The sequence below is a fragment of the Sitophilus oryzae genome, unplaced genomic scaffold, assembly GCF_002938485.1.
Source record: "Sitophilus oryzae breed Bouriz unplaced genomic scaffold, Soryzae_2.0 scaffold_402_pilon_pilon, whole genome shotgun sequence".
Classification (NCBI taxonomy): domain Eukaryota; kingdom Metazoa; phylum Arthropoda; class Insecta; order Coleoptera; family Curculionidae; genus Sitophilus; species Sitophilus oryzae.
In genome coordinates, this window is record NW_022146977.1 from 464111 (window position 1) to 490710 (window position 26600).

The following is a 26600-nucleotide window of genomic DNA, read 5'->3' on the forward strand; positions in this document are numbered from 1 at the left end:
TGGGCTCAAGATCATGTTCAGTGGTCGAATGAACAACGGGCCAATATTCTTTTCACGGATGAGTCACGCTTTGGAATTCATCCGGATTCGAGAAGGCTTAGGGTATGGAGAGAACCGGGAAATCTTATTCGGTTGGATCATGTTCAGGAAGTGCACCCTTATCAAGGTGGAATAGTTATGGTCTGGGAGGAGTCCGGTTAGGCCGAAAAACCGATCTCGTTTTTCTTGAAAGGTTTCTAACAGGAATCACATATCGTGATTTAATTCTTGAGCCTGTCGTGTTACCATACGCCAATGATTTTGGGAGAAACTTCATTCTCATGCATGACAATGTACGGCCTCATACAGCCAGAGTGGTAAGTGAGTTTATCAAAGCTCATCAATTAAACATCTTACCCTGGCACCACAATCTCCTGACCTCAACCCCATCGAACACGTATGGGACGGGGTCCAAAGAAAAATTTTGAGAATGGGTATGCCTCATGAAACTCGTAGGGATCTGGTTCGGGCCGTGAATGCAGCGTGGCGGGCTGTACCTCAAGAAGAGATCGACAACCTGATCAGAAGCATGGAGAGACGATGTAGGGCTGTAATGAACAGTAGAGGAGGCCATACCCTTTATTAAGCAAAAATGGTTTCATCTTTTTTTTTAATTCACAGTTTAGAATTAAAAAAATGTGTGTATTTTTTTGAGTTCAATAAAAATCAAGGTAAATTTGAAAAATTCGGTAAATTTCGCATTTTTATTTCCAATACGTCCTGTAAACTATTTGTTTATTTTAATTTTATTATATCAGAAATGCAAATAATAAAATTACTGACGATGGCTGGATAAAATTGTAATATCCCTAGACTTTTCCGGTGTGTGTAGATAATAAATAACATAAAATTAGATCAGGAAAGCCTAATAAATTCGAAATAAAAATAATATCTTTGTGACTAGTTATTTATAAAATATTTCAAAAAATATATGTTATCCTGCTAGAAAATTCAGTTTTAATTATGTACTGAAAATTACGTAGTCGGCCATAAAGCCGCTGAACAAACATCGGGATTAAGCAAGCACTTACAAAGCAACTTTCCATTTTATATAAAACTGGAAAACAACAGCAACAACTACACCTGAAAAACTGGATTAAACACTATAAAGTGCTAGAAATAAACTAAAAAAGCACATTGGTGGACGGAAAAAATTCAGTTTCCTAAGTTAGCCAATATTATTACATTGGTAACATAACTCTTTAAATGAAAGAAATGGTTTTCTTTAAAATTATCTTTAAAATTAAAACGACACATTAGTTAAAAATACCGGGTGCATCTCAATAGTGACTCACCCCTATAACTTTTTTATTTTTTCAGATTAAAAAGCGAGATTTGGTATGTTAGTATATGACAAATTCTGATTGATTGGCGTATTCAGTTGTTTTCGGTCACTTCCTGTTTTACAGCAAATTACTACAACAAATGGAACCCTCGTTATTTTGTTATTTTTTTGGATAGAAAACGACCCTCTGAATAGAATGACATATCATATGTCAACTTAATGTAATTTTTTTGAATATAATAATTTTATAATTGTTTTATTTCAGTCTTGAATAAGTGCAAATATTTTCAGGGCTGGTAGATCTCGATAAAAGCAGCATATTTTCTGTTTACTGTTTTTTATTAATACATCCAAAATAACCGAATTACCCAAGTTGGAAAATTGATTTATTTCTAAAAAAAATTGCAATCCACCAGATGTAGTAACCATAGGGTAAAGCCTTAACGATGGAAATATCAGAGATTAAGAAATAATACCGCTCGAAAATTTGCGGTGTAGTAAAAATATACAGGAAAATTTAAAAGAAAATGCATGATTTTCAATATTTTTTTGCGAAAAAAACCTCATAGATGTTTTCCTGAAATCGAAATATACCACTCCTAAAATTATTTGCACTTACTTAGAACTCACCCTGTATAAGTCACAAAAGCAACTCAAATCAAACAATACCGATGGGATATTGATATTCCCCTTTGAATAAGAAGACTAAGGAAGGAGCATAGCAAAAATCTTAGGTACACCGCGATGGGCCTCAAATATGGCCGACTTAAATTCCGGTTTATCAGTGTCGTTCTAATTTTATTTAAAAAATGTAAAACTATGATGTAGGGTAGACGTGGGGTAGACTCAATAACTTGTTGTTTTATTTTACGTTGTGAATAAATGTTGGTAGTTATTAAAATTGTTATAAAAATATATAAGTTATAATAAGTATTTATTAACACAAACATCAGATACGCTACTGAAGCAGATAAGTCAAATTAACGTATCTAAATTCTTTGACATCTAATCTTTGACAAGTAATAAATAAAAACTAAAATGCAAGAAAAATATATAATTTAGTTAATTTAAGTGAATTTCATAAATGGTCGGTTTACTACACGTATGTATATTATATAGTCACTTACTAGCGAAAAGTTGTTCCATTATTTCACTCAATTTTTGCCGAGATCTACCGCACGCTACACAACCAACTATTTTTAAAGTCTTTTCGGATAAATCGCGATAAAATCACTGTTAATTTAAGTTCTGCCACAATTTCCATTTACTAGTTATTATACAACTATCAGTAGTAGAATAAATACAAATAACATAAAATAATCTCCGTAAAGACTGACAAATCCACAAAATTTCAAATCAAATTCAAATGTGTCAAATGAATCGTCAAACAGAACTGTCAAGGATCCCCACCCTAGAGAGCTTTTATGGTGGCTTTTCCGCCCACCATGCATGAATACATGGATAGCATTATGCTCCTTCCTTAGTCTTCTTATTCAAAGATATTCCCTAAAAAATACAATATGTACTTTAAAATCGATTTGCTTCTCTATAGGCCTGTATCTCGAACAAGAGAGAAAAAAAGATATATTTGCGTTTGATACACACAGAATTGGAAATAAAAGCACAAGAGCAAACAGTTAAAGTCGAAAATCCCTCCGATTCTCCTGAGATGCCAAAAACAAATATGAAAAAAATGCGGATATCCTCCGCTGAGAGAATCTGGAAAAATACCGGATCCCTGGATTATTTTAAATGCCAGAAATTGTTTGATTGTAATACTACTAGTAGACCGATATTTTTTTGCAGATGAGAGATAAATTCTTTTTTTCAAAAGAGTAAGTATATGATACAGGGTACTTCAAAAAACATGTGCCATCTCTCGTGGGGAGACTTCTCATGTTAAAATAATATTTATAATATAATAAGATACATAACAATATCACTGATACCGAAACACATTTTGGGTTACTAGAACAACACAAAAAATATAAGAATGTTATTGAAAAATATATCCATTTCTGCTGCCTCAAATTGTCTAAAATAATCTCTCTTATTGGAGTTGAACGTTATAAATGATATACGCTATAGAATAAGCTTTTGGGTTGATTGACTTTTTAGTAAACCCTAGTACGGGTTTGCTGTACGATCCAGAAAGTATTATCCTGTCTCTGTAGCTGACAGGTAAATAATTCATTTTGGTAACAACAAATTTACTAACAAATACTACGAAACTTAGAGTAAATGAAAAAGAAATATCAAGCTGACAATCGGGTTGGAAACTCTCTTTTCTCAAATTTTCTAAAATGTATATAATGTAAGTTTTTGAACGATTACAATATAATGATTGATTCAGATTTTATTATCTGAATATCAAATTAAGAATAAGTAAAATATAAAATATCAATATGATATTTTCAGGATGAAAATAACTCACCGGCAAAAAAAACGCCCATTAAAAACTAGTCCCAATTTCAAAGTTGGATTTCTCGCGAACCACTCATTAGATTTTAATGATTTTTTTTTAAATTGTAAATTGATTCCTTCTTAACGTCAGAAATAAAAAACTACGTCAGAAATTTTTATTCCGAATTTATTTTGAGCACATACAGGGCACAACAATAAGACGAAGTTTTTTGCTCGAAGTTTGTAGCACCCTGTAGGAGGCAGCAGCTGTAGTAGCTATTGCTAAATCAAATTACATTGTAGCCTCATCTTTTGCGAGCATTATCTCTATTTATATGGGAAATACTCTGTTTTAAAATGAAAGTATCGGCAAAACCGCGATTCATTCGTGAAAAGGACTTTAGTCCATTGCTCCATATCTCAATTCACATGTAAACGCGCAAACTGAACACGTGCTCGACGATGTCTTGGAAGTAGCTGGGGTCTTGTGGCAGGCCTTCTTGCAGACAAGCTGTTTTCTTTTAGTCTTCGACGGATTGTTCTCCCACTGACTTGAGTTCTACGCACGGCTTGTAGCAGATTCTACGATTTTGTAAAGTATTCAGACAATAAAGCGATCGTCAATTGCTTTTGTCTTCCGTTTTCTTCCGGAACCCACTTGCCTGGTGAAATTTCCCGTTTCCAGGCATCCTGGACTGTTGTTCGAGGTATACCCAGGTAGAGGTGTGTAGTTCGTGAACGAACTAGTTCCAATGAGCTATTCCGACCCCGGAATGAAAAGAACTAGTTCTTGGTTTCTCAAAGAACTAGTTCCTCAGGACCTATTCCGGGATCGAGACTGTGACCAATATATAATAATATGCGACGGCGACGGATCGGCCAGTGCGCGTAGCCCGATGGTAGGCAGGAGTGGGGAGTGCCAGCCGTACGTTATCGGATCCGGACCTAGAGGAACTAAATAAAAGACTAGTTTACGTACGTACGGATCGGGCCAGCGCGATTGATGCTAGGCAGGAGTGGGGAGTGCCAGCAGTATGTTATCGGATCCGGACCTAAAGGAACTAGAGGAACTAAATAAAAAACTAGTTTACGTATGGATCAGCCAGCGCGATTGATGCTAGGCAGGCGTGGGGAGTGCCAGCCGTATGTTGTCGGATCCGGACATAGAGGAACTAATTAAAAGACTAGTTCACGGGAATCTAATCTGTCGGCAGATCCGAGATATAATACAAGGCGACGACGATGAATTTGGCCTTATCTATTGCCACAGCCAACCACAGAAAATTGCCGTGGATACTGTTTTTGATTTTTAGTTTGTTTTTTAAATATTTTCTGGGAAGGTTTCACTTTAGGTCCCTAAAATTAAGAAATATCTTATAAAACGAAGTAGATATTCTGAATTTTTAGACAAAAACAAAAGGCTTGAAGTGAGGAAAAATGCAAGTAAAATTTTTGTAATATAGTTTTTTAAATTCTGATTTTAGTTTCTTTATTATCTTTTTTATCTGCAATAAAAATTACCTATATGTTTTTAACATACACAATTACATCTCCCGTACATTATAAAAATTATACAGATCATACTGTGAATAGTTTTGACTGACAACAAAACGCATTAGGAAGCAAGGGGGATGTCAATGTTAATCGGAAACTATTGTGAACTAAAGACCTAGTTCAAGGAACTATTCCTCTGGAGGAACTGGAACTAAGGAACTAGTTCCTCCCAAGGAACTAGAATTCCCACCTCTATACCCAGGTTATCGGACACATAACGTTGATTTGGGCCATCCTCAATTAAGGGCCATCCTCATCCGTCACAGATAATGGCATTTTTTAATTTGACAACCGTTGTTATATTGCAAATACTCGTAAATCCGTTTTCGCCTATGTCGTCTTGATTATTTACACATAAAACTTTCTGCCTACGAAGCATTTTTCCCAGTCGTTCGTTTTAAAGGAGCATATCTCCAATACAAACAGAGATAACGTCGTGATTAAAAAAATAAATTTGATTATTTTAATTTGAGAACAATATATTTGTTTTTTAAATAATATCAGTACTTAACCCCAAAATCTTAATTAACTTAAAACAACGAAAAGATTGATTGCTTTATATATTTTATAGCTTTCAGCTATAATCTAGAAAGGTTTACGATTATTTTATGTATTTTTAATAGAAATTTATTCGAACTTAAGCCACTTTTAATTGGTTTGTAAGATATTCGTCGCCATTTAAAGGATTTTAAAGCATTTTCAAAGCAATATTTAGAGATCTAATGCAATTAGAGATTTCCGTTTATTCGAAAGGATCTTAGGGAATTGCATTCGCTTTAAATGCTGAAGAAAAACGACGGTTTTGTTATTTATAGTTTATGTAAAATTCCTTAATTTAGATTATGTCTTGGAAAGGAGTTTTAAATACAAATTTTCTAAATTAAGACTTCAAATAAAATTCTAGTGATTTATTACTTCTTTATAGTTTTAGCCGTTTATTAATTTATTATTTTAGTTTGTTTCATACGATTTTTTTATTAAGTCTATATCTCTATTCAATATTTAATGTTTATATTTTATAGTGAAAGATATTGAATTCATAAAAAATGTATTTTACTAACAGTAACTTTTTATATTGCAGGCTCAATCAGCAATATCGACGGTGCCGAATATCATTGTAACAAGACCCAGGTGCGGAAAGTCATCTCGGGTGTGATCGGAGCTGCTTCTAGTGTCACCTCCATCCAAGTTGCCAATCTGCTACGGTTATTTAAGATACCGCAGGTATGTGCCACCAATAACATTTTTCCGTTTTTATTTAAATATCTGACTTTTTTTTACCGCGGCAATTTTGAAAATGAGGAATCATATTTTATATAAACTCACCGGCAAAAAAAAACGGCCACTATAAACTAGTCCCAATTTCTAAGTTGGATTTCTCGCGAACCACTCATTAGATTTTGACGATTTTTTTTTAAATTGTAAATTAATTCCTTCTTAGTCAGAGATGTTTATTCCGAATTTATTTTGAGCATATACAGGGCACAACAATACACTGAACCAAAAGTCGACATAAATACAATGAAAAAGTTCATTAATATAATGAATTAAATCATTAATTTTGAGCCGATGAACGATTTCATTGGCACAATGAAAAGTAGTGGTTTGTGAGAAATTCAACTCTAAAATTCGGACTAGATTTTAATGGCCGGTTTTTTCTTGCCGGTGAGTGTATTATGGCGTTCGTTGTTATATTTACCTTCTTTCAATTGTTTTTTTTTATTTACTCCTCATTTGGCATTAATCTAAACTCATAATTCAACCATCTAATTACTATGCAATTAAGGTTCATTCAGAACCTCCCAATTAGTGGAATAAATTAGTGGTTTTAAACATTTATAAATCCATTTTCGTAATTTACTATCTATTGTTTATTATCAGTTTCGTCATAGGTATCTTATAAATTAAGGTGTTAAATTACGAACAATATACAATGAAAGTGCTGTTGGCTATCAATGATCATGTAACTATAGCGTACAAGTAAAGACATTATAAGGCACCTGGGAACTATAATAATGCTAATATTTGCCATAGACCGAACAAGATTTACGTTTCTGTGCGGAATTCGGGTTACCGTTAGCTACATATATGCACAGTTCCAATACTGACATTGTTTTCATTGTTATACTATTCATTAAAAAAGTTAAACTTGTATGCAAATATTACGTGAACATTTCTACAGAAATAGACTGTTAGGTATGAGGGAACTTTAATAATTGGTACTTATTTATATATATTTAATATACAGGGTAGACCACTGAAAACTTACAATGGCTATAAAATTATTAATTATTAATTAATAATTTAATAAAAATTATTAAAAAATATTTTAAACCAAAAAAGATATACCAAAACAAATTATGCAATGGATACCCCAACATCGAAGTGGAACGAGACGTGGAAGACCTAAGAAGACTTGGAAGGAGGGTGTCACAAGAGCAATGAGTGCCAGAAATCTAAGCGAGGGACAATGGAACGATCAGAAGACGTGGAAGTTAGGTATCGGACAACGTCGCAAGACGTTCTAAACCGATATATATATATATATATATATATATATATATATATATATATATATATATATATATATATATATATATATATATATATATATATATATATATATATATATATATATATATATATATATATATATATATATATATATATATATATATATATATATATATATATATATATATATATATATATATATATATATATATATATATATATTGCCAATAATAATAAATAATATTTTTCTTGCCTTTAGCTGTGTATTTTTTCTAATTTCGAAAAATCGGAAAGTAGAGAAAAATAAAAAAAAAAAAAAAGTAAAGAATTGTTTTGCTTGTCGTAAAGGGGGAACCAAGCTCCACTCCCACAACCGGTTTCTGGGCCTACCCTTCATCAGGTGGGCTGTCAGGGGCTGGTTCTCACCGATACGGCAAGCAAAACTTCTATATCAACAGACGATGTCGTAAAGTGTCGGTGAGATATTAGTGCATCTCCCGTCAAAAGATGGTAAAGAGCGTTTCGGCCCGCTCAAATATGAAATGAATAAAATTCTTACAGCTTTAGTGTATATTAATAAATAATATTTTTTTTTAGCTGTGTATTTTTTAATTTCGAAAAATCGAAAGTAGAAAAATTAAAAAAAATAAAAAGTAAAAAAGAAAATTGTTTTGCTTGTCGTAAAGGGGGGAACCAAGCTCCACTCCCACAACCGGTTTCTGGGCCTACCCTTCATCAGGTGGGCTGTCCAGGGGCTGGTGCACTAATACGGGAGAATTTGACGGGAGATGCACTAATATCTCACCGACACTTTACGACATCGTCTGTTGATATAGAAGAAGTTTTGCTTGCCGTATCGGTGAGAACCAGCCCCTGGACAGCCCACCTGATGAAGTAGGGGTACCTTTCTGGGTAGGCCAGAAACCGGTTGTGGGAGTGGAGCTTGGTTCCCCCCTTTACGACAAGCAAAACAATTTTCTTTTTTACTTTTTTTTATTTTTTATTTTTTCTCTACTTTCGATTTTTCGAAATTAGAAAAAATACACAGCTAAAGGCAAGAAAATATTATTTATTAATATACACTAAAGCTGTAAGAATTTTGTTCATTTCATATATATATATTGTCAAGAAAAATGGCGCATCCGCCAGAAATTAAAAATGTATTACTGGTTGCCTGCACAACCGCAACGTATCCGCCAGAAATTAAAAGACTTTTTCAGGCGCCATCTTTTAGTCAAGTCGAGAAGTAAGGGAATCAGACAATAGAATTGTCTGGTATGAAGAAGTACGCTTTCCCGAGAATTGGGGAAATTTCGAGAAGCAGTCAATAGAGTATATAAGCCGGAGCCATCGACAACTGAGACAGTTTTTGAAATTTGAATATACCGCGTGGAAATTGAAAATCGGACAATTTGGTGAAGGAATCTTATAAATAGTTAGTTTGTTGTGTATTATAAGTTAGTAATTGTGTATAAAGTGAGAAAATAAATTCGTTAAGTATTTTATCGTGAGTTTAAATTAGTGGACCCACGGAATCCGTAACAATTGGTGTCAGAGGTAAGGATTCAAAGAGGATTTTAAGAAGAAATTAAGTGGATTGGACGATTTTACACACCGAATTTGGGAATTTTATGGTTGGTACGAGACAGCAAGCGAGGAAAATGGAGGAAGTAAGCAAACTATTGGGCGATTTTATGGAGAATATGAGAAGAGAGAAAGCTGAAGAACAAGAAAGACTACGTAGAGAAAAAGGAAGAGGAAAAATTACGACGTCAACAAGAACAGGACCGGCTTGAGAACATTTTCGAAGACTTAAAAATTCAACGACAACAAGATAAACAAGAAGAACAGGACCGGCTTGAGAAAATGTTGGATAATTTGGAAATTCGTTTGGAGGAGCGACGTCAGAGAGAAAGCAAGAAGAACAGGACCGGCTTCAGAAAATTTTTAGAAAATCAGGAAATTCGACTTCACAAAACTTCGAGGATATAGGAAAATGAGCAACAAGCAATGTTGGAAGTACGTTGTCAGGAACAGCAGAACCACTTCCAAGAAGCCGTAGAAGATCTTGAGGAACGCCTTCAGCAGAAGATAGAAAGATTGGAGATGGACCTACAGAAAACCAAGGTACAAGTAAGGACACCTGGCGTTCATGGAACTGCGGACCTCAAGGCCCCGACCTACGATGGACCAAACCACCTGGACGATGCTTACCACCGCCAGTTTGAAGCAGCGGCTGCTGCCAATGCGGATGGACTGACCAGGAGAAAGCAGCGGCACTCGTCATCGCGCTGCGTGGCCCTGCCCCTGGAATTGCTACAAACTATTCCTGCAGCCCAACAGCAGGAGTACGAAACCTTGGTTACTGCATTGGACCGAAGATATGGCGACCAACATCGACGTCAACTTTACCAGGCCCAGATCAAGACACGCATGCAGAGGTCCGGAGAGAGTCTGCAGGAATTTGAAGCAGACTTACGTCGGTTGGTACACCTGGCATATCCAGAAGCACCGGAAGGGTTTAGGGAGGAACTCGCCGCCCAGTGTTTTATCAGCGGATTGAGGGACAACGAATTACAGAGGGCGCTACAAATATCACGATTTTCTACCAGCAGCGAAGCACTGGTCAGGGCGCTGGAAATCGAAGCTGCTTTTAGCGCCATCCCTAGACCGAAGATAAGATCGGTAACGGTCGAGGAACAGCCCGAAAGCACTCACAGAGGTTTTGGAGGAGATGTAAGAAAGTCGACAAACTATGTGAGCTACTAATAAACAAGGAAGTCAACAACACCCAGACAGAGAACCAGAGAAGATTCCAGGACATAGGTGCTTTAGATGTGGCAGGAATGGCCACATCAAACGGGATTGCCGCGTTCAAATGCGATTCCGTTCACCATCCAGAGAACGTAGGCACCAGGAAAACTAAAATCAGTCAATACTAAGGGGCGAGTATTGACTGGGGAGAATAGGAGCCCCCAGATTTTCCATTAGAAGTCTAGGAAGAACCGCTGACAGTTTGGTGATCGACAGGAAAGTCAATGGAAAGGGAACTGAATGACAGTGGACACTGGCGCTATGGTTTCGTTGGTGCGGGCTAACTCCAGTGCAAGGATTGAAGCTGATGCCTCTGAGAAGAAGAGTATGTTTACGTACAGTTGGGGGAAATGGCCGTTGTACGGGAGAGGCTATCGTCGAACTGAAGTTAGGAAATTTGAAGTTCAGCATAGCGTTTTAGTAGCAGATATTGAAGATGACTTCATCTTGGGCATGGATGTGATTCGTCAACATGGATTTTCGTTCGATCACCAGAGAAATATCCTGAATATCGGAAATGAAAGAGTTTATGTTATCTCCAGACGAGGGACCAGGAAGAATGGATGTAAGATCAGCGGAAACTGTGGTGATACCTGGTAATACTCGAGAAGATCGTATTCGGTAAAGTGGAGAAAATCGCTGGGTGCTGTGTTGGACTGGTACAAAGTAGCGACAAGAAACAAGATAGGTACCCAGTAGGAAAATCATTGGTGAACACCGACAAGAATATACCGATCAGAATTGCGAATGTTTTCCCGAATTGTGTCAAGATCCGAAAAGGTGACAAGATAGCCATCTGCGAACCTGTAAGAAGTGTCACCCGGATGTGATGAAGTGTCGTCAGCTGTTACACAAAAGGCATCCCAAGAAACACTAAAACATCTAGAACAGCCATGGGATCACCTAACACCTGAGGAGAAACAGAAGGCCAAGCAGTTCCTGCTAAAGCGTGGCAGGTATTTTTTGAGAAGAACAACAGTGGAAGAACGGATTTGTGAAGCACCGGATTAATACTGGTCATGCTCAGCCGATTCGACAACGTCCTAGAAGGGTGCCCCTTTCCAAACAACAAGAAATGGAGACAATGGTAAGATAAGATGTTAGAAGATGGAGTAATCGAAGAATCATCAAAGTCCATGGTCATCTCCTGTTGTTTTGGTAACGAAGAAAGATGGTAGTACACGATTCTGCGTGGATTATAGGAAGCTCAATGACGTCACTAAGAAAGATAGCTACCCACCCACGTATAGATGACACATTAACAACTCTCGCAGGTTCGTGCTGGTTCTCCACTCTCGACTTAAAGAGTGGATACTGGCAAGTTGGTCTAGACGAGGAAGACAAAGAAAAGACGGCTTTTTCTACAGGAAACGGACTATACCAATTCAAGGTCATGCCGTTTGGATTATGCAATGCTCCAGCCACTTTCGAACGTCTCATGGAGGTGGTGCTAAGAGGATTAACTTGGAAAACGTGCTTGGTTTACCTCGACGATGTATTGGTTATGGGAAGAACTTTTGAGGAGCATTTGCGAAATTTAGAAGAAGTCTTTGGCCGCATACGGAATGCTCACCTGTACTTGAACCCGAAGAGTGTAGCTTATTCCAGCGACAAGTGGAATTCTTGGGTCATGTAGTCTCGGCAGACGGAATTTACACCGACCAGAAGAAAATCGCTGCGATCAAGGATTGGCCTAAACCTCGCGACAAACATGAACTTCGAAGTTTTCTGGGTTTATGCACCTATTACAGAAGATTTGTCAAGGGATTTGCCAATATAGCTGCACCCTTACATAGACTTACAGGTGATGAAGTCGGCTACGAATGGAACACCGATTGTGATGTAGCCTTTGGAAGACTTAAGGCGGCTTTATGTTCAAGTCCTATTCTAGCCTACCCGCAACAACAAGGGAGGCATATCCTGGATACCGACGCCAGCAATATCGGCATAGGTGCAGTGCTATCACAAGTGCAAGATGGTGAAGAACGAGTGATAGAATATTACAGTCGAGTTCTATCCAACCAGAAAGGAATTACTGCGTTACCCGGAAGGAGCTGCTAGCAATTGTGAAGGCAGTTGATCATTTTCATAAATATCTGTACGGCCAAGAATTTTAATTAGGACAGATCATGCGGCTCTCAAGTGGCTTATGGAGATGAAACAACCTGAAGGTCAACATAGCACGATGGCTCGAGAAGCTCCAACAGTATCACTTTACCATCCATCATCGTGCTGGAAAATGCATGAAGGTAACGCAGACGGTTTATCCAGAAGACCCTGTCAAACCGATTGTAAGCACTGCTGTAAAACGGAACAACGTGAAGGCACTGTCATGATAAGGAGTTTTAAACTTGGAACCGATGAACAGGTGGACGACGACACAATTGAGGAAAGATCAAATGGAAGATCCAGACATCGGAGCAATACTACTACGGTCCTCAAGGAAGGTAACGGCGAGAGACCACCGTGGCAGGATATTGCGGACAGAGGGCCTCGTTTTCAAAGCTCTCTGGGCTCCAGTGGAATTCACTGGTTATTGAGAATGGATTGTTAAAGCGCACGTGGGAAAGTGCGGATGGCAGGACAGTAACAACTCAGTTACTGGTACCAAGAAAGAAAGTTACCCAGGTATTGGAAGAAATTCACGGTGGTAAAACTGGAGCCCATCTTGGAGTAAACAAGACCTTGAGCAAGCTGAGAGATCGTTTTTACTGGGTGGATTATTGCGAAGATGTCAAGCGAAATGGTGTCGACAATGTAAAACTTGTGCAGCCAGCCAAGGACCAAAGCACTCGCTCTAGGGAAAAAATGAAACAATATAACGTTGGACTGCCATTCGAAAGAATCGCTGTTGACATTGCAGGCCCATTCCCTGAAACGCACAAGGGCAACAAGTACGTTTAGTAGCGATGGATTATTTCAGTAAATGGCCAGAAGTTTTTGCCATTCCAAACCAAGAAGCATCGACTGTAGCTGAAGTATTGGTCAATAATGTCTTCAGTAGATTTGGAATTCCCTTAGAGCTCACACTGACCAAGGAAGAAACTTCGAGTCAAGACTGTTCCAGAATGTGTGATCTGCTTGAAATTTGGTATTCACAAGACTAGGACAACAGCTTTACATCCGCAGTCTGATGGGATGGTCGAGAGATTCAATAAGACCATTGAAGAACATCTCTCGAAAATGGTGGATGAACATCAAAGAGATTGGGATCAGCATATACCACTATTCCTAATGGCATATAGAAGTGCAGTTCACAACACCACCGGACTTTCACCATCGAAGATTTTATTTGGTCGAGAATTACGGTTGCCTTGTGACTTGGTGTTCGGATCACCAGACGACAGCACCACGAACGTAGAGGACTACGCGGATGAACTGAAGGAAAGGTTATTGGGAATTCATAAGGCGGTGAGAAGTAAGATTACGCTAGCCAGTGACCGGATGAAAGCTCGTTACGACCTCAGAGCTAATTCTACGGGATTTCAACAGGACGATCTGGTATGGTTGTATAACCCACAGCGCAAGAAAGGAAGGTCCCCAAAGTTAACTCCAGCATGGGAAGGTCCTTATACAGTCATCAAGAGGATAAATGATGTTGTGTACCGGATTCAACGCAGCCCTAGAAGTAAGATGAAAGTAGTTCATCTGGATCGATTGAAGAGATATCAGACAGGAAACCTTGATCGGGACGATCAAATTTGAGAGAAGGGGGCAATGTCAAGAAAAATGGCGCATCCGCCAGAAATTAAAATGTATTACTGGTTGCCTGCACAACCGCAACGTATCCGCCAGAAATTAAAAAGACTTTTTTCAGGCGCCATTTTAGTCAAGTCGAGAAGTAAGGAATCAGACAATAGAATTGTCTGGTATGAAGAAGTACGCTTTCCGAGAATTGGGGAAATTTCGAGAAGCAGTCAATAGAGTATATAAGCCGGAGCCATCGACAACTGAGACAGTTTTGAAATTTGAATATACCGCGTGGAAATTGAAAATCGGACAATTTGGTGAAGGAATCTTATAAATAGTTAGTTTGTTGTGTATTATAAGTTAGTAATTGTGTATAAGTGAGAAAATAAATTCGTTAAAGTATTTTATCGTGAGTTTAAATTAGTGGACCTTACGGAATCCGTAACAATATATATATATATATATATATATATATATATATATATATATATATATATATATATATATATATATAACTGCTATATATATATATATATATATATATATATATATATATATATATATATATATATATATATATATATATATATATATATATATATATATATATATATATATATATAAAAATATATCAAAAAATAAAAAATACCGTTTCTATAATATCGAAGGGGAATACATATGACGTGTTTTTGAACCACCCCTGACCTACCCCTCAGGCGGCACCCCTACTTACTTGCAAATCTTAAATGGCAACACCCCACTTGTGGCGTCTTTTGAGAAGCCATGAAAATGCTAAACGATGATCATAAAGTTTTTAGGGTGAAATTGAAAAACTACCCCTTACACGAAAAATTAGGTGGACATTAATGAAAAAGGTGATTTTTTCAGCATAAGTTACAAATTGGGACCCAGCTAAATGAGGCAAATGAAGTATTTTTCAAACCACCCCAACCCACCCCTAGGTGCCATCCCCTCACTTCTAATCTCAAGATAGCGATACCTCACTTGTGACACTTGTTTGGAAAGCTAATTGAAATTGTTAAACGATGGTTATACATACTTGTAGGCGTGACAATTTGAAAGAAATTTAAAATGATAATTTATTTTAACAATTGCTCAAAATGACAGCCGTTTTGTTCCATACAAAAATACAAACGATTTTAAAATTCTTCTCTCACTTTTTGGAAAGTCTTTCTCGGAATATTTCGACATGATTCAGTTCTCCTCTGCCGCAATTCTTGCAACGAACCTGGTTTTGTCTTGTAGACTATGGATTTAGTGTAACCCCACAAGAAAAAAGTCACAAAAGGGAGGTGAGATCAGGTGACCTTGGCGGCTACTCGATTGGACCCCTTCTGCCAATCCATTGCCTTGGATAATATTTATCCAATCACCGGCACCGCCTTGTGACAATAGAATAATGCGGAGGGGCTCCATCTTGCTGAAAGTGTATGAGGCCTTCATTAAGAGTTATAATAGATTTCTTTGTACCAGTATTTTTTTCTCGCAGTGGTAGATGGGATACAAAAATAATTCATTCTATTGATTTTGACATGTTTTGACCTTCTTTTTTATTTTTAGCTCCATTTTTTTGTTCGTTTTTATGTTCATTCTTCATGGACTTTCCAAAAGGGCGCCATAAGTGGGGTGTTGCCACTTAAGATTTTCAAGTGAGTAGGCGGCACCCCTACTCACCTAGAGGTAGGTCGGGGTGGTTCAAAAAATACGTCATATGTATTCCCCTCGATATTACAGAAACAGTATTTTTTATTTTTTTGACATTTTTTGTGGTTCAAAAATTATAGCCATTGTAAGCTTTCAGTGGCCCACGCTGTATGTTTATTTATTTTCTTAAACCTTCTTTTGAATATAAATATATTTTTTGTAGTATTGGGATTTTGGTTCTAGGTATTGTTGGTTTAACTTGAAATTATACCATTAAGTTAACGTTTCAGCAATTTTCAATTTAGACATAATATATAATTATAATAATATCAACCTAGTTTTATATTTTTGATATACCAATCATTTAGTACTAAACAAATATTTCTGTTGAAAGTTTCTTGTACTTTTATTTTCGCAACTGTCGTTGTTTGCGTATTACTAGCTCTAAATATTTCAAAGAAAACAATATATTTTTTTGTTGTGTATCTGATGATGTACAAATAAATAATGGATAACGCTTTTAGTAAGACTAATGAGATACTAGTTGAGAATTTGAAGTTTCGCCTACTTCTATGACAGAATTCTTTATTGGGGGAAAACAGTTCACTCTTCTGAAGACTTATCCACTAGTAATGGGCATTGCGATTCTTTTTAGTGAATCGAATCGCACGATTCAATTTCTCATACTGAATCGACTCCTACGATTCGTTCATTTGAACGAACCATGGCACATGCACAATTTACCTTTTATAAAAACAAGAATCATAACTGGCACTACCGGCGATACTTTGGTCGGACAATTACTTAAGGGGTCAGAACGATCATGATGATGATGATGATGATGATGATCTGTTCGTTAATACGTTCGTTGTTTACGAATTTTTAATTGTGAAAATTTTAAACAAATTGCAAATAATTAGATTTGCCTCGTTTATGTATAATTAAAGTATTTATGTTTATTTCAAATATACAGGGTGTCCCAGAAATGAGTGCAGATATTTTAAGAGGTGGTAGATCTGGTCAAAATAAACATATTTTCTCTTTACCATTTTTAAAATAAATTGAAAATAACTGAGTTATTTAACTTTGAAAATTTAAAAAAATAATCGCAACATTTTGAGAACCGCCGGCAGATATTGCCAACTACATCCAATTACCCGTATCAAGCCCGGATTTCAGTTAATTCGACGCACTGTGTTGCCATATGGACAAGAAAGTATATGTTTACAAGTAAGTCATAACAGCACAACACCTGAGGAGTTTGCAGAGATGCATTACATTTTTAAGATTGTGATATTATTACATAAAATAAATTAAAAGTTAAATGTTTTAAAGTTAAATTAAAAAACTTACCCAACATTAAAAAGATACTTTATGACAGATCGATGTAACTGCGACAGTTCTCTTTTCGATACACACTTAACTAAAATACACTTCATTGTGCTGCTTTACTTGTACGTGCTATTATAAAACTGCTAAAATAACAGTCCCAATTTTTAACTTAACACATTATTTTCATATAGGCTTCATCACAATTTGAACCACTGATTTACAAAACACCTTGAAAAGCACACATTACACATTACTTTGAATATCTTTCTGAATGAATAAATGTTGAGAATTATTGTCTCTTACTGCCACTTTACGAACTACTTTCAATCTAAGAAAATACATGTTTCACTCAACAATTTTAAATACGTATTTTGCTTTTTGGCTATTTTTTCGATGTATTTAGACAATTCCGTCAACAGCCCAATCATCCGTCGGCCAAGACAGCCACGCATCACTGATTGGTAACTGCTCACTGCTTCTTTGTCGCGCCGGCGTGTCGAGCTTGCGTCATGCGAGGTTGCCGTAGTTTCAACAATTTCAAATTCAAGACACTCGAAGCAATCAAATTCTTATTAAATTTTAAAAATAAAACAGAAAAACATGAAAAGAAACAAACAAAACACAAATGAATTGATTATTGATAAGGTCACAAAAAGAAATTTCTAAATTGTTTATCGTAATTCAGAATTCAATATATCGAAAACAGCCCGACGAATAATCAATTCATTTTCGTTTTGTTTGTTTCCTTTAATGTTTCTCTGTTTTATTTTTAAAAATTTAATACAAATTTGGATTGCTTCGAATCTCTTGAATTTGAAATTGTTGTAACTACGGCAACGTTGCTTAACATCGTCGTCTGACGCAAGCCTGCCACGACGGCGCGGCTCAAAGGACCAATTCACACGTGGCACTCTTGATCGACGCGCGACGGTCGGGCTGTCAAAAATACATCGAAAAAATAGCGAAAAACAAAATACGTATTTAAAATTGTTGAGTGAAACATGTCTTAAATTGAAAGTAGTTCGTAAAGTGGCACTAAGAGACGGTATTCAAAGTAATGTGCGCTTTCAAGGTGTTTGTAAATCAGTGGTTCAAATAAAACAGAGAAACATGAAAGAAAACAAATATTGAATTCTAAATTACGATAAACATTTTAGGAATTACTTTTTGTGACCTGGTTGTGAATAATAAGGATGAATCATTTCGTAAAAACGTCATAAACGTAATGTTTTAGTTAATTTTCGGTGGTTTTTATTAAGTTTTCATTGAAAGGATAAGTACTAAAAAATAATTAATGTGTTTGTTTTTTCTATAATAATTATTAATAATGAGCACTGATAAAAATTTAACATTCCTAATTTTTGAGTAGAAATTTTTCTATGAATTTATAAATGTAGAACTATGTAGAATGTGGATAAAATAGGAGGTTACAACACTGCAAGGTTTAGATACACCGTAGAGAATCTCAGGTGAATAAACAAGTGGCACTAAAAAGTTTTTTCAAATTTCCCGGAAAATGTCAAGAAAAATTTTAAATTTTCAACATTTTTTTTTCGCAAAAAAAACCTCACGGGCGTGTTTCTGGGGTTGAACTATACTACCAGTTAAAATATTTGCACTTATTTCTGGGACACCCTGTATAGTTGGGTTATATGGTTGAAAATATATCCCTAAAATATGGCAAATAACAGAATTTTATTTGAAAATTGAACGAGAAATATTGAAGCGTATTTTTCGAAATAATAAAATAATATCCCACTGCATTTTCTCTAATGGCTATCAATTTACTATCCGTAGATTAACTTTATGTTCGTAACATTAAATTGCTTGTTATATATCGCTGAAGGCCATATAAAATTCGATTTATTTTTGCATCAGCCCGATTATTTATTTAAATTGGGTCGGGAGAATATTTAAAATTTAAAATTTTAAAAGTTTACTGTGCTTTCGTATTAAACTGTTCTCTAGAGGTACATAACAAATACGTTGCAGCGTTTTCTAGTTCCTTTTTTTTTTCATTTTAGACGATTCAGTACGAAACAAAATCAATTAAAAGTTTTTTAATTAATAAGTTCAACCTTTTTGGTCAGCAGAAACAAGTTAAATTGTTTTTTAGGGAAAATAATTATGTAACAGGTGTTGTGTGGTATTGCCTTTATGTTGTAATTAAAATTAAATAAATGGTTGTAATTAAAAAAAATGAAATATGTGTAGTTTAGTTGTAAAAGTTTAATTGGTATGAAATTATTAGTATTTTAATAAAGCACGCTTTTAGATGTTTCAAAAAACTTTTAATAAGAGTAACTTTAACTCTACATATATGTTAGACCAGTCGTCTCGTACATAAATGCTCCCTCTTATAAATTATGTCAAATACTAGCTAAAACACTTCCTTCCATGATCAATTTTCAATCAAAATTTGCCATAAAGAATTCTTTTGAGTTGCTAGATAATTTGAAAAATATTGAAGTTCCACATAATGCAACACTCGTTTCTTTCGATGTCAAAAGCCTGTTCACTTCTATCCCAACCCATGAATTGTCCTCTATTATTTATGAACTAATTGATAAATCTAATCTTAATATAATAGTAAAATCAGATTTAATAACAATAATTGAAACTTGTTTAGAACAAAACTATTTTCAGTATAACAATGAAATATTTAAACAGAAAGAGGGGTTACCGATGGGTTCCCCAATTTCACCGTTATTCGCAGAAATATTTATGGCAGATTTTGAAAAGAAGCTATTTAAAAACAAGAGTAGTTTAATATCAAAAATAAATTATTGGGCAAGATATGTAGATGACATTTTTGTATTTGGTCAGGCACCGAGAGAGAAATTTAAACAGTTTTTAACATTATTAAATTCAATTAACCTGAGAATACAATTTACTATTGAAAAAGGTATTAATACCATCAATTTTCTTGATGTTACAATTATAAAACAGTCTAATAGATTACAATTTGATATTTACAGAAAAACCCACTACCACAGACACTGTAATACATAGTCAATCACACCAATCCTAGCACAAATCAAAATGTCACCCTTTCATAGTTTAATTCATAGATTAGTAATGTTTCCACTGAGCCCAGAAAATTTTAAAAAAGGAGTTAAATATTATTAAACAAATCGCCATCAACAATGGATATAAGTGTTCCCTTATTGATAATATGCTAAAGAAAAACAAAAGAAAATATTAATGAAAAATTTTTATTCCGCTAATTTAAAGACAATAACAATTATCGACTTTTTAAACTACATTCTAATTTAACTAACAAAATATCAAATAATCTCTCAATAAAATAGGATGTAAAACTATTAACGTAAATAAAAGAAATTTAGGTCAAATTTTTATTAAATAATAAAGACAAAACTAATGTCAAAAATAAGTCGGTGTATATATAGGGTGGATTGCAATGATTGTGATGCCGTGTACATAGGCCAAACAGGTAGAAATTTAGATATAAGGATTAAAGAACATGTAAAGTCTATTAATAATCTCCAGCATAGTTCTGGTCTTGCAACTCATTGTATAGTAAATAATCACAAAATTAACGAAAACTCAATTAAGTTACTACACAGAGAAACAAAAGGTAGACGCTTAAATTACATTGAACAGTTAGAAATACTAAAATCTGTTAAAAACGAAAATAATGTTAACGACCAACAAGGATTTCTAAACACATTTTTTATTACCCCTATTGTAAACTCTCTGAACCCACCCCCATAGCAAATATATATATAGTTACAGTGTAGTTAGACGATTAGTTCTTAAAAAACTCTTGAAAAAGGCCTAACAAGCCGAAACATATATGTAGAGTTAAAGTTACTCTTATTAAAAGTTTTTTGAAACATCTAAAAGCGTGCTTTATTAAAATACTAATATTGTTTTATACACGACGATAAAATTGCATTATCGTCTTGTATAAAAAATAACTATTATTCAGTATATTCAATAAAGATATTTCCACATAATTTTGACATAAACCCATTATGATCTACCACTAATTCGGTATTATTTTGACCGATAAATTTAATTATATTTCAAAATATCTGGCTAAACTTGACCATTGATAAAGTTTATATCCCCTTTCACCATTATTTTCATGTTTTCCGCTAACTGTCGCCATTATCCAATTACATCGGTGATTTAGATGTTATCGTCCCTTGCCGGATATACCGAAATAGAATTCACACAGGTTACTCTAGCTGATCCATTTATTTAATAACTTCTCGTAAAAAGCGAAAGGTAGGTAGCTGTTTGTTTTGGGGGCGAAATATTGATTAGTTAGGTCTATTGTGCGATAGTTTACGGCAAGAGGAAGTGCGTGAGTGAAATTGATATTCACTATTCATTTTAAGAAAATCTATACGTATATTAAAAAAAATTTAAGAGAAATAAATTATAATTTTCCTCGGGAATAATTTCCTATATATTTTCGTCAGCTCCAAATTATATATACTGTGTGGTATTAGGTGCATCTTTTTGTATACAACATTCACCCCTCATTTTATCCCCTTAAAGAACGAATTTTCAAAAATCGTCCCTTGCTAATTTCGAATAATTTCTTCTTAGTACTCAGCTACGTCACATAAGGAACGTCTGCGCAGAATTTCATACCTCTTAAACAGATTTAAACGAATTTTTGTAAAAAATTTCACCCCTAATCTCTTAGGGGATGGATGTCCAGAATTCACTTCTAAATACTCACTTAAAGAACCCCCGTACAAAATTTCATACTCTTAGTATGAAAGCTTTATATAGTAAGCGTCTTCAACACTTCCCTCGTATAATAAGAATAATGACATATCCATGGAAAAATAGCTTGACATAACTCAACAATAGGTTATGAAATTCACGTAACATTGACATTTTTCATTGTTACATCCGTCAGTTATCAACTTTTGACTATTACCTACATTAGAAATTGTGATGATGCCAATATGTGCTCAATGCGTATCCAGAACACGATTCGCATGGCAACGAGAATACCAAATTCGACTGCCTTGCGTTTCGCTGATCGAATAATTGCGCTCACCGCTTTGAAAGCGTAACGTTTTTATGTCAAAGTTACAGAATACGGGCCCAGATGTTATTTTTTTTAACCTAACCTAACCTTGCGGCGACTTTTTAAAAGGTTAAAAAAAATTATAAAAAAGGATGTTAAAAATTAAAAAGAAAACCGCAGCGTATGGCTGCTCTTCGTCTGGTGAACAATGGGTGTAGGTTCATTTAATTATCTTTGCATATTGTAGGGCACCACTTAATTTAAGCCAAGTTAAGGTAATATTTAAAAAATTAAGAAAATTACCACAGGCTAAAGATGTTCAGTAATGATATATCTCAAATTAAAACAGCAACATTTAATAAAAAAGCTATGTACATTTATTAATAATTAAATAACTCCAGTTTGAAAGTGAATAAAAAAGGTCTTTAAAAGAAATACAATAAATTAATGTTATCTTGATATATCGAAACTTAAATATTACTAAATATAAATTACTAAACGTAATCGTTTGTTTAAGTTTCATTAAAAAGGTTTCAATATAAAGTAAATTTCAGTAGAAAGTTAAAAAAAGGCAAACAGATTCTAAAGCAAAACGTAAATGAGTACTTAGCTTTTGCTCTGAAGCTGTAGTCAAACAGTGTTGATTTCGTATCGTACTTGGGCCCATTTCCATTACGTAACTGCTTCAAACCATCAGAAAACTTGGAAATTTGCGGAAAAGGGGGAAACTCGCCAAATCACACCAGCCTCCAACAGGGAACCTTCACGGAACCATTCATACAAACCCAAAACTGCTCAAAATCTTCGACTCAAAAAAAACTATTGCTGTGTTCTCAAAAAAAACTCCTCCAAAATCTACTCCAATAAAAACTCCCAAAATGTCAAATCTTCCCCTTAAGTTGGTAAGGGACACATTCGCAGGGCTATTCGCCACAAACGATATACAAAAAAAACTTTTCTGGGAAGGTGAAAACCACCCTGGTACTTCTCACCAGTGGTCGAAATGGAAGTGTCGAAAAATGCGAATAAAACGTTAAAATTCTGCCAGGCAAAATCTAATCATATGCATCTAATTGCCTGTAATTTGAGTTGTTTAATTAATTTTAAATTATTAAGATCTATACAATGTTCTTTATCAACAATATGTTCGGCAACGCAAGATTTCTCCGGTATCTTATCTGAGCTAAATGTTCTTTAAATCTAGTTAATATTGATCTTCTAGTTTGCCCAACATATTTCTGATTACAATCTTTACAAGAAATTTCATAAATACCCGACCTTTCCAGTGGAGGTGTTTTATCTTTTGGATTACCTAATAATTGTTGTAATTTATTATTAGCACTATACACAAGTTTATAATGACATTCTTAAAAATTCCTTTTAGACCACGGGATAACTCTCTATCAAACGGTATCGAAAAATATTTAGACGTATCTTTCTCCACTTGAAAAGTCGAATTTTCAGAAATCATTAACCTATACCTACGTTTTCTAATTAATTTATCAACTAGTAAAGGAGAATATCCATTACACTCAGCTACATTCCTAATGTAATCTCTTTCTATTTCATATCTTTCGTTGGAAAGTGGGAAACTAAGTAACCTATGAACTAAGAAATTTAAACTAGCCATTTTATGTTCAACACTATGATGTGATTCATTAGGAATATATCTGCGTGTGGTCGTATTTTTCCTATAGATATCAAATGCCAGGCAATTATTAGTATTTCTAATAACTAATACATCTAGAAATGGTAATCTGTCGTTGTTCTCAATTTCATGCGTAAATTTAATGGAAGGAAAACGATTATTTAACTTAGAAATAAAATTATCTATAGTGTCTGAATGTGTGTCAAAAACAGCAAAAATATCATCCACATACCTAAACCATACTCTTGGAAAATACCCAAACTGATTCTTAGCCTCCACTTCAAACCTGCTCATGAATAAATTAGCCAAAAATGGAGACAATGGATTACCCATTTCTGTACCTTCCCGCTGTTCAAAAAAGTTGTTATTAAATTGAAAACAATTTTGTTTCATACATAACGATGTAAGCTCAATATATTCAATCACAGTTTTGTTGTCGAGACCATTTGCGTTCAGTAATTCCTTCAAGTAGCCTAAAGTATGTGGAATTGGAACACTTGGGAACAACGAAGATACATCAAAGGAGAGCAAAATTTTACCTTCATGCAATGTTATATCTTTAATTTTGTTAATGAATTCAATAACTGTAATCTATGTAATTTGACAAATAAGTAAAGCTGTCTCTTTAGTTGTCAGTTTTGAGCCAATATTTTTTAATTCTCTTTCGTGTCGATTGCTGATTGAATTAGAGCCAGAAATGGCTCAAAACGAAATAAGTAAATTACCAACAGATATTCAGGCTGAGGTGACAAACGCCATATCCAAACTACTTCCCTTTAAATCCCAAATAACTTATGAAAAGGAATACAAAAATTTTCAGAAATGGAAGCAATTAAAAAACGTGAGAGAAGAAATAAAGTTTTTAACCTATTCTCGCTGTTAAAGTATCATTTAATCTACCCTTGAGGTTAAAGTACTATTTTATCTACTAATTTTGATGGATATAAGGCAATTTTAACAGTTGCCATGGCAAAAATAAATAAATATCTCTATATAGGCTGGGTTTTTGAATCGGATTTTCTTCTCCTTCAGTCATAAATTCATATTACAATTTTCAATAATTTTAGAAGACATTGAATCCTCTTAGAGAAAGACAGGGAATAAAGATTATTTAACGTGTACATCCTACCACATTGAGATCAAGCTTACTCCATTGTATCGACTCGGCAGACAATAGATTCCGCTGTGTGAAAATTTAAGGAACGCCTTGTTATTGAAATCCGTATTGTCTTACACAAAGCACGTAAATCCCGCTTTTGTTATATGTGTTACCGTTTGTTTTCCAGCGATCCGATCGCACGGGATTAATTATTAAGTTCACGGGTGATATTTTCAGTGTAGGAAAGTGTGTATGATATTGAAATGAAAACAAAGGGATTTATTTAGGAGCAAACGTCTTAGAAGAGGAGCTGAAATACTGGTATATTGTCAAATTGGGTTTAAGGAATGGCAAAAAAATATAATATTAAAATATTCCCAGAGCTTGCTTTTGGTAACAAATATCCTTACAGATAAGTAAGTTCTTTGTTTTGTTTTTTTGTAGTTTGTGTCTGAGACTTTATGATAAGTTATAATTCAAGAGATCCCCCAATCTCAATGTCATGTTGTTTATGGTACATCCATAAACGCTAGATTCTCTAGAAAAATCCAAATACTTCAAAACTCGTGTCTACGGTTTTCTTTTAACATTCCTTTTAGAGATCATATAACGCCACATCTTAAAAATTTATCTATTTTATCCATGACTAACAGACGACAATTTCATTTAATGACATTCATTTATCGAATTTTAACTACAGAGCAGCCTCCCTATTTGTTCTCATTGTTTCACTACGTTGACCATGATCATTCGACTAGACAAGTGCATTATTTTAAAATTCCTCAACACCAAACAGCTAACTTCCAAAAATCTTTCAGTTTCATGGCGCCACATTTGTGGAATAATATTTCTAATAACTTTAAATTTCAATCATTTACAGATTATAAAAAACAAATTAAAAATGATTTACTAAATTCGTAAATATTATAATTTCTTCCACTGATTTGTGAGATCTTGTTCTTCTGATATGCCCGTCATTGGTTGCTGTTCCGGTTTTTACACTGTTTCATTGTGCCTCTCTGCTTATCTCCGCTCGTCCCTGATAAAATTATATTTTCACTTTTTTTATATAATTTTAATTTTGTTTATTTCTATAATTTAATTTATTTCTATTTTGTATTTGGGGTCGCACCACTCTGGCACTTTGTGCCATTGTATCGGTTTTTTAATCGCGGTGCGATCCCTTTAGACACACATTTATTAATACTAATATTATTCTGTAAAACTTAATGGGGTCTAATAAAGAAATTTGAATTTGAATCTACAATCTACAGGGTGGCGCACCTCATTCGCCTCGGTTGATTATACGAAAACGAAGAGATGTAGAAACAAATTTTTACAATGATTTAAAGTGTGGCGCAGTCGGTAGGATAGACTATACTAGGATGGCATCGTATTGTACCGAGTTACTGCCAATGCGAGCTTTCTTACATTTACAGAGCCTTACTATTTGGAACCTAGTTACTGTTTAGGTATACTACAATATATTATTAAACATACAAAATTAATTAATTGATAGTATTAAAATAATCATAAAATTACA

The 26600-nt window shown here is 34.6% G+C and overlaps 1 protein-coding gene across 1 annotated transcript in view; it reads left to right on the forward strand.

The window, feature by feature from the left end:
* Nucleotides 1-26600, forward strand: part of LOC115885609 (metabotropic glutamate receptor 4) — a 350895-nt gene that overhangs the window by 128281 nt on the left and 196014 nt on the right. The window contains exon 2 of the mRNA XM_030904570.1: nt 6363-6505. Within this exon, the coding sequence (XP_030760430.1) occupies nt 6363-6505 (143 nt within the window). The remainder of the gene's footprint in view (nt 1-6362; nt 6506-26600) is intronic.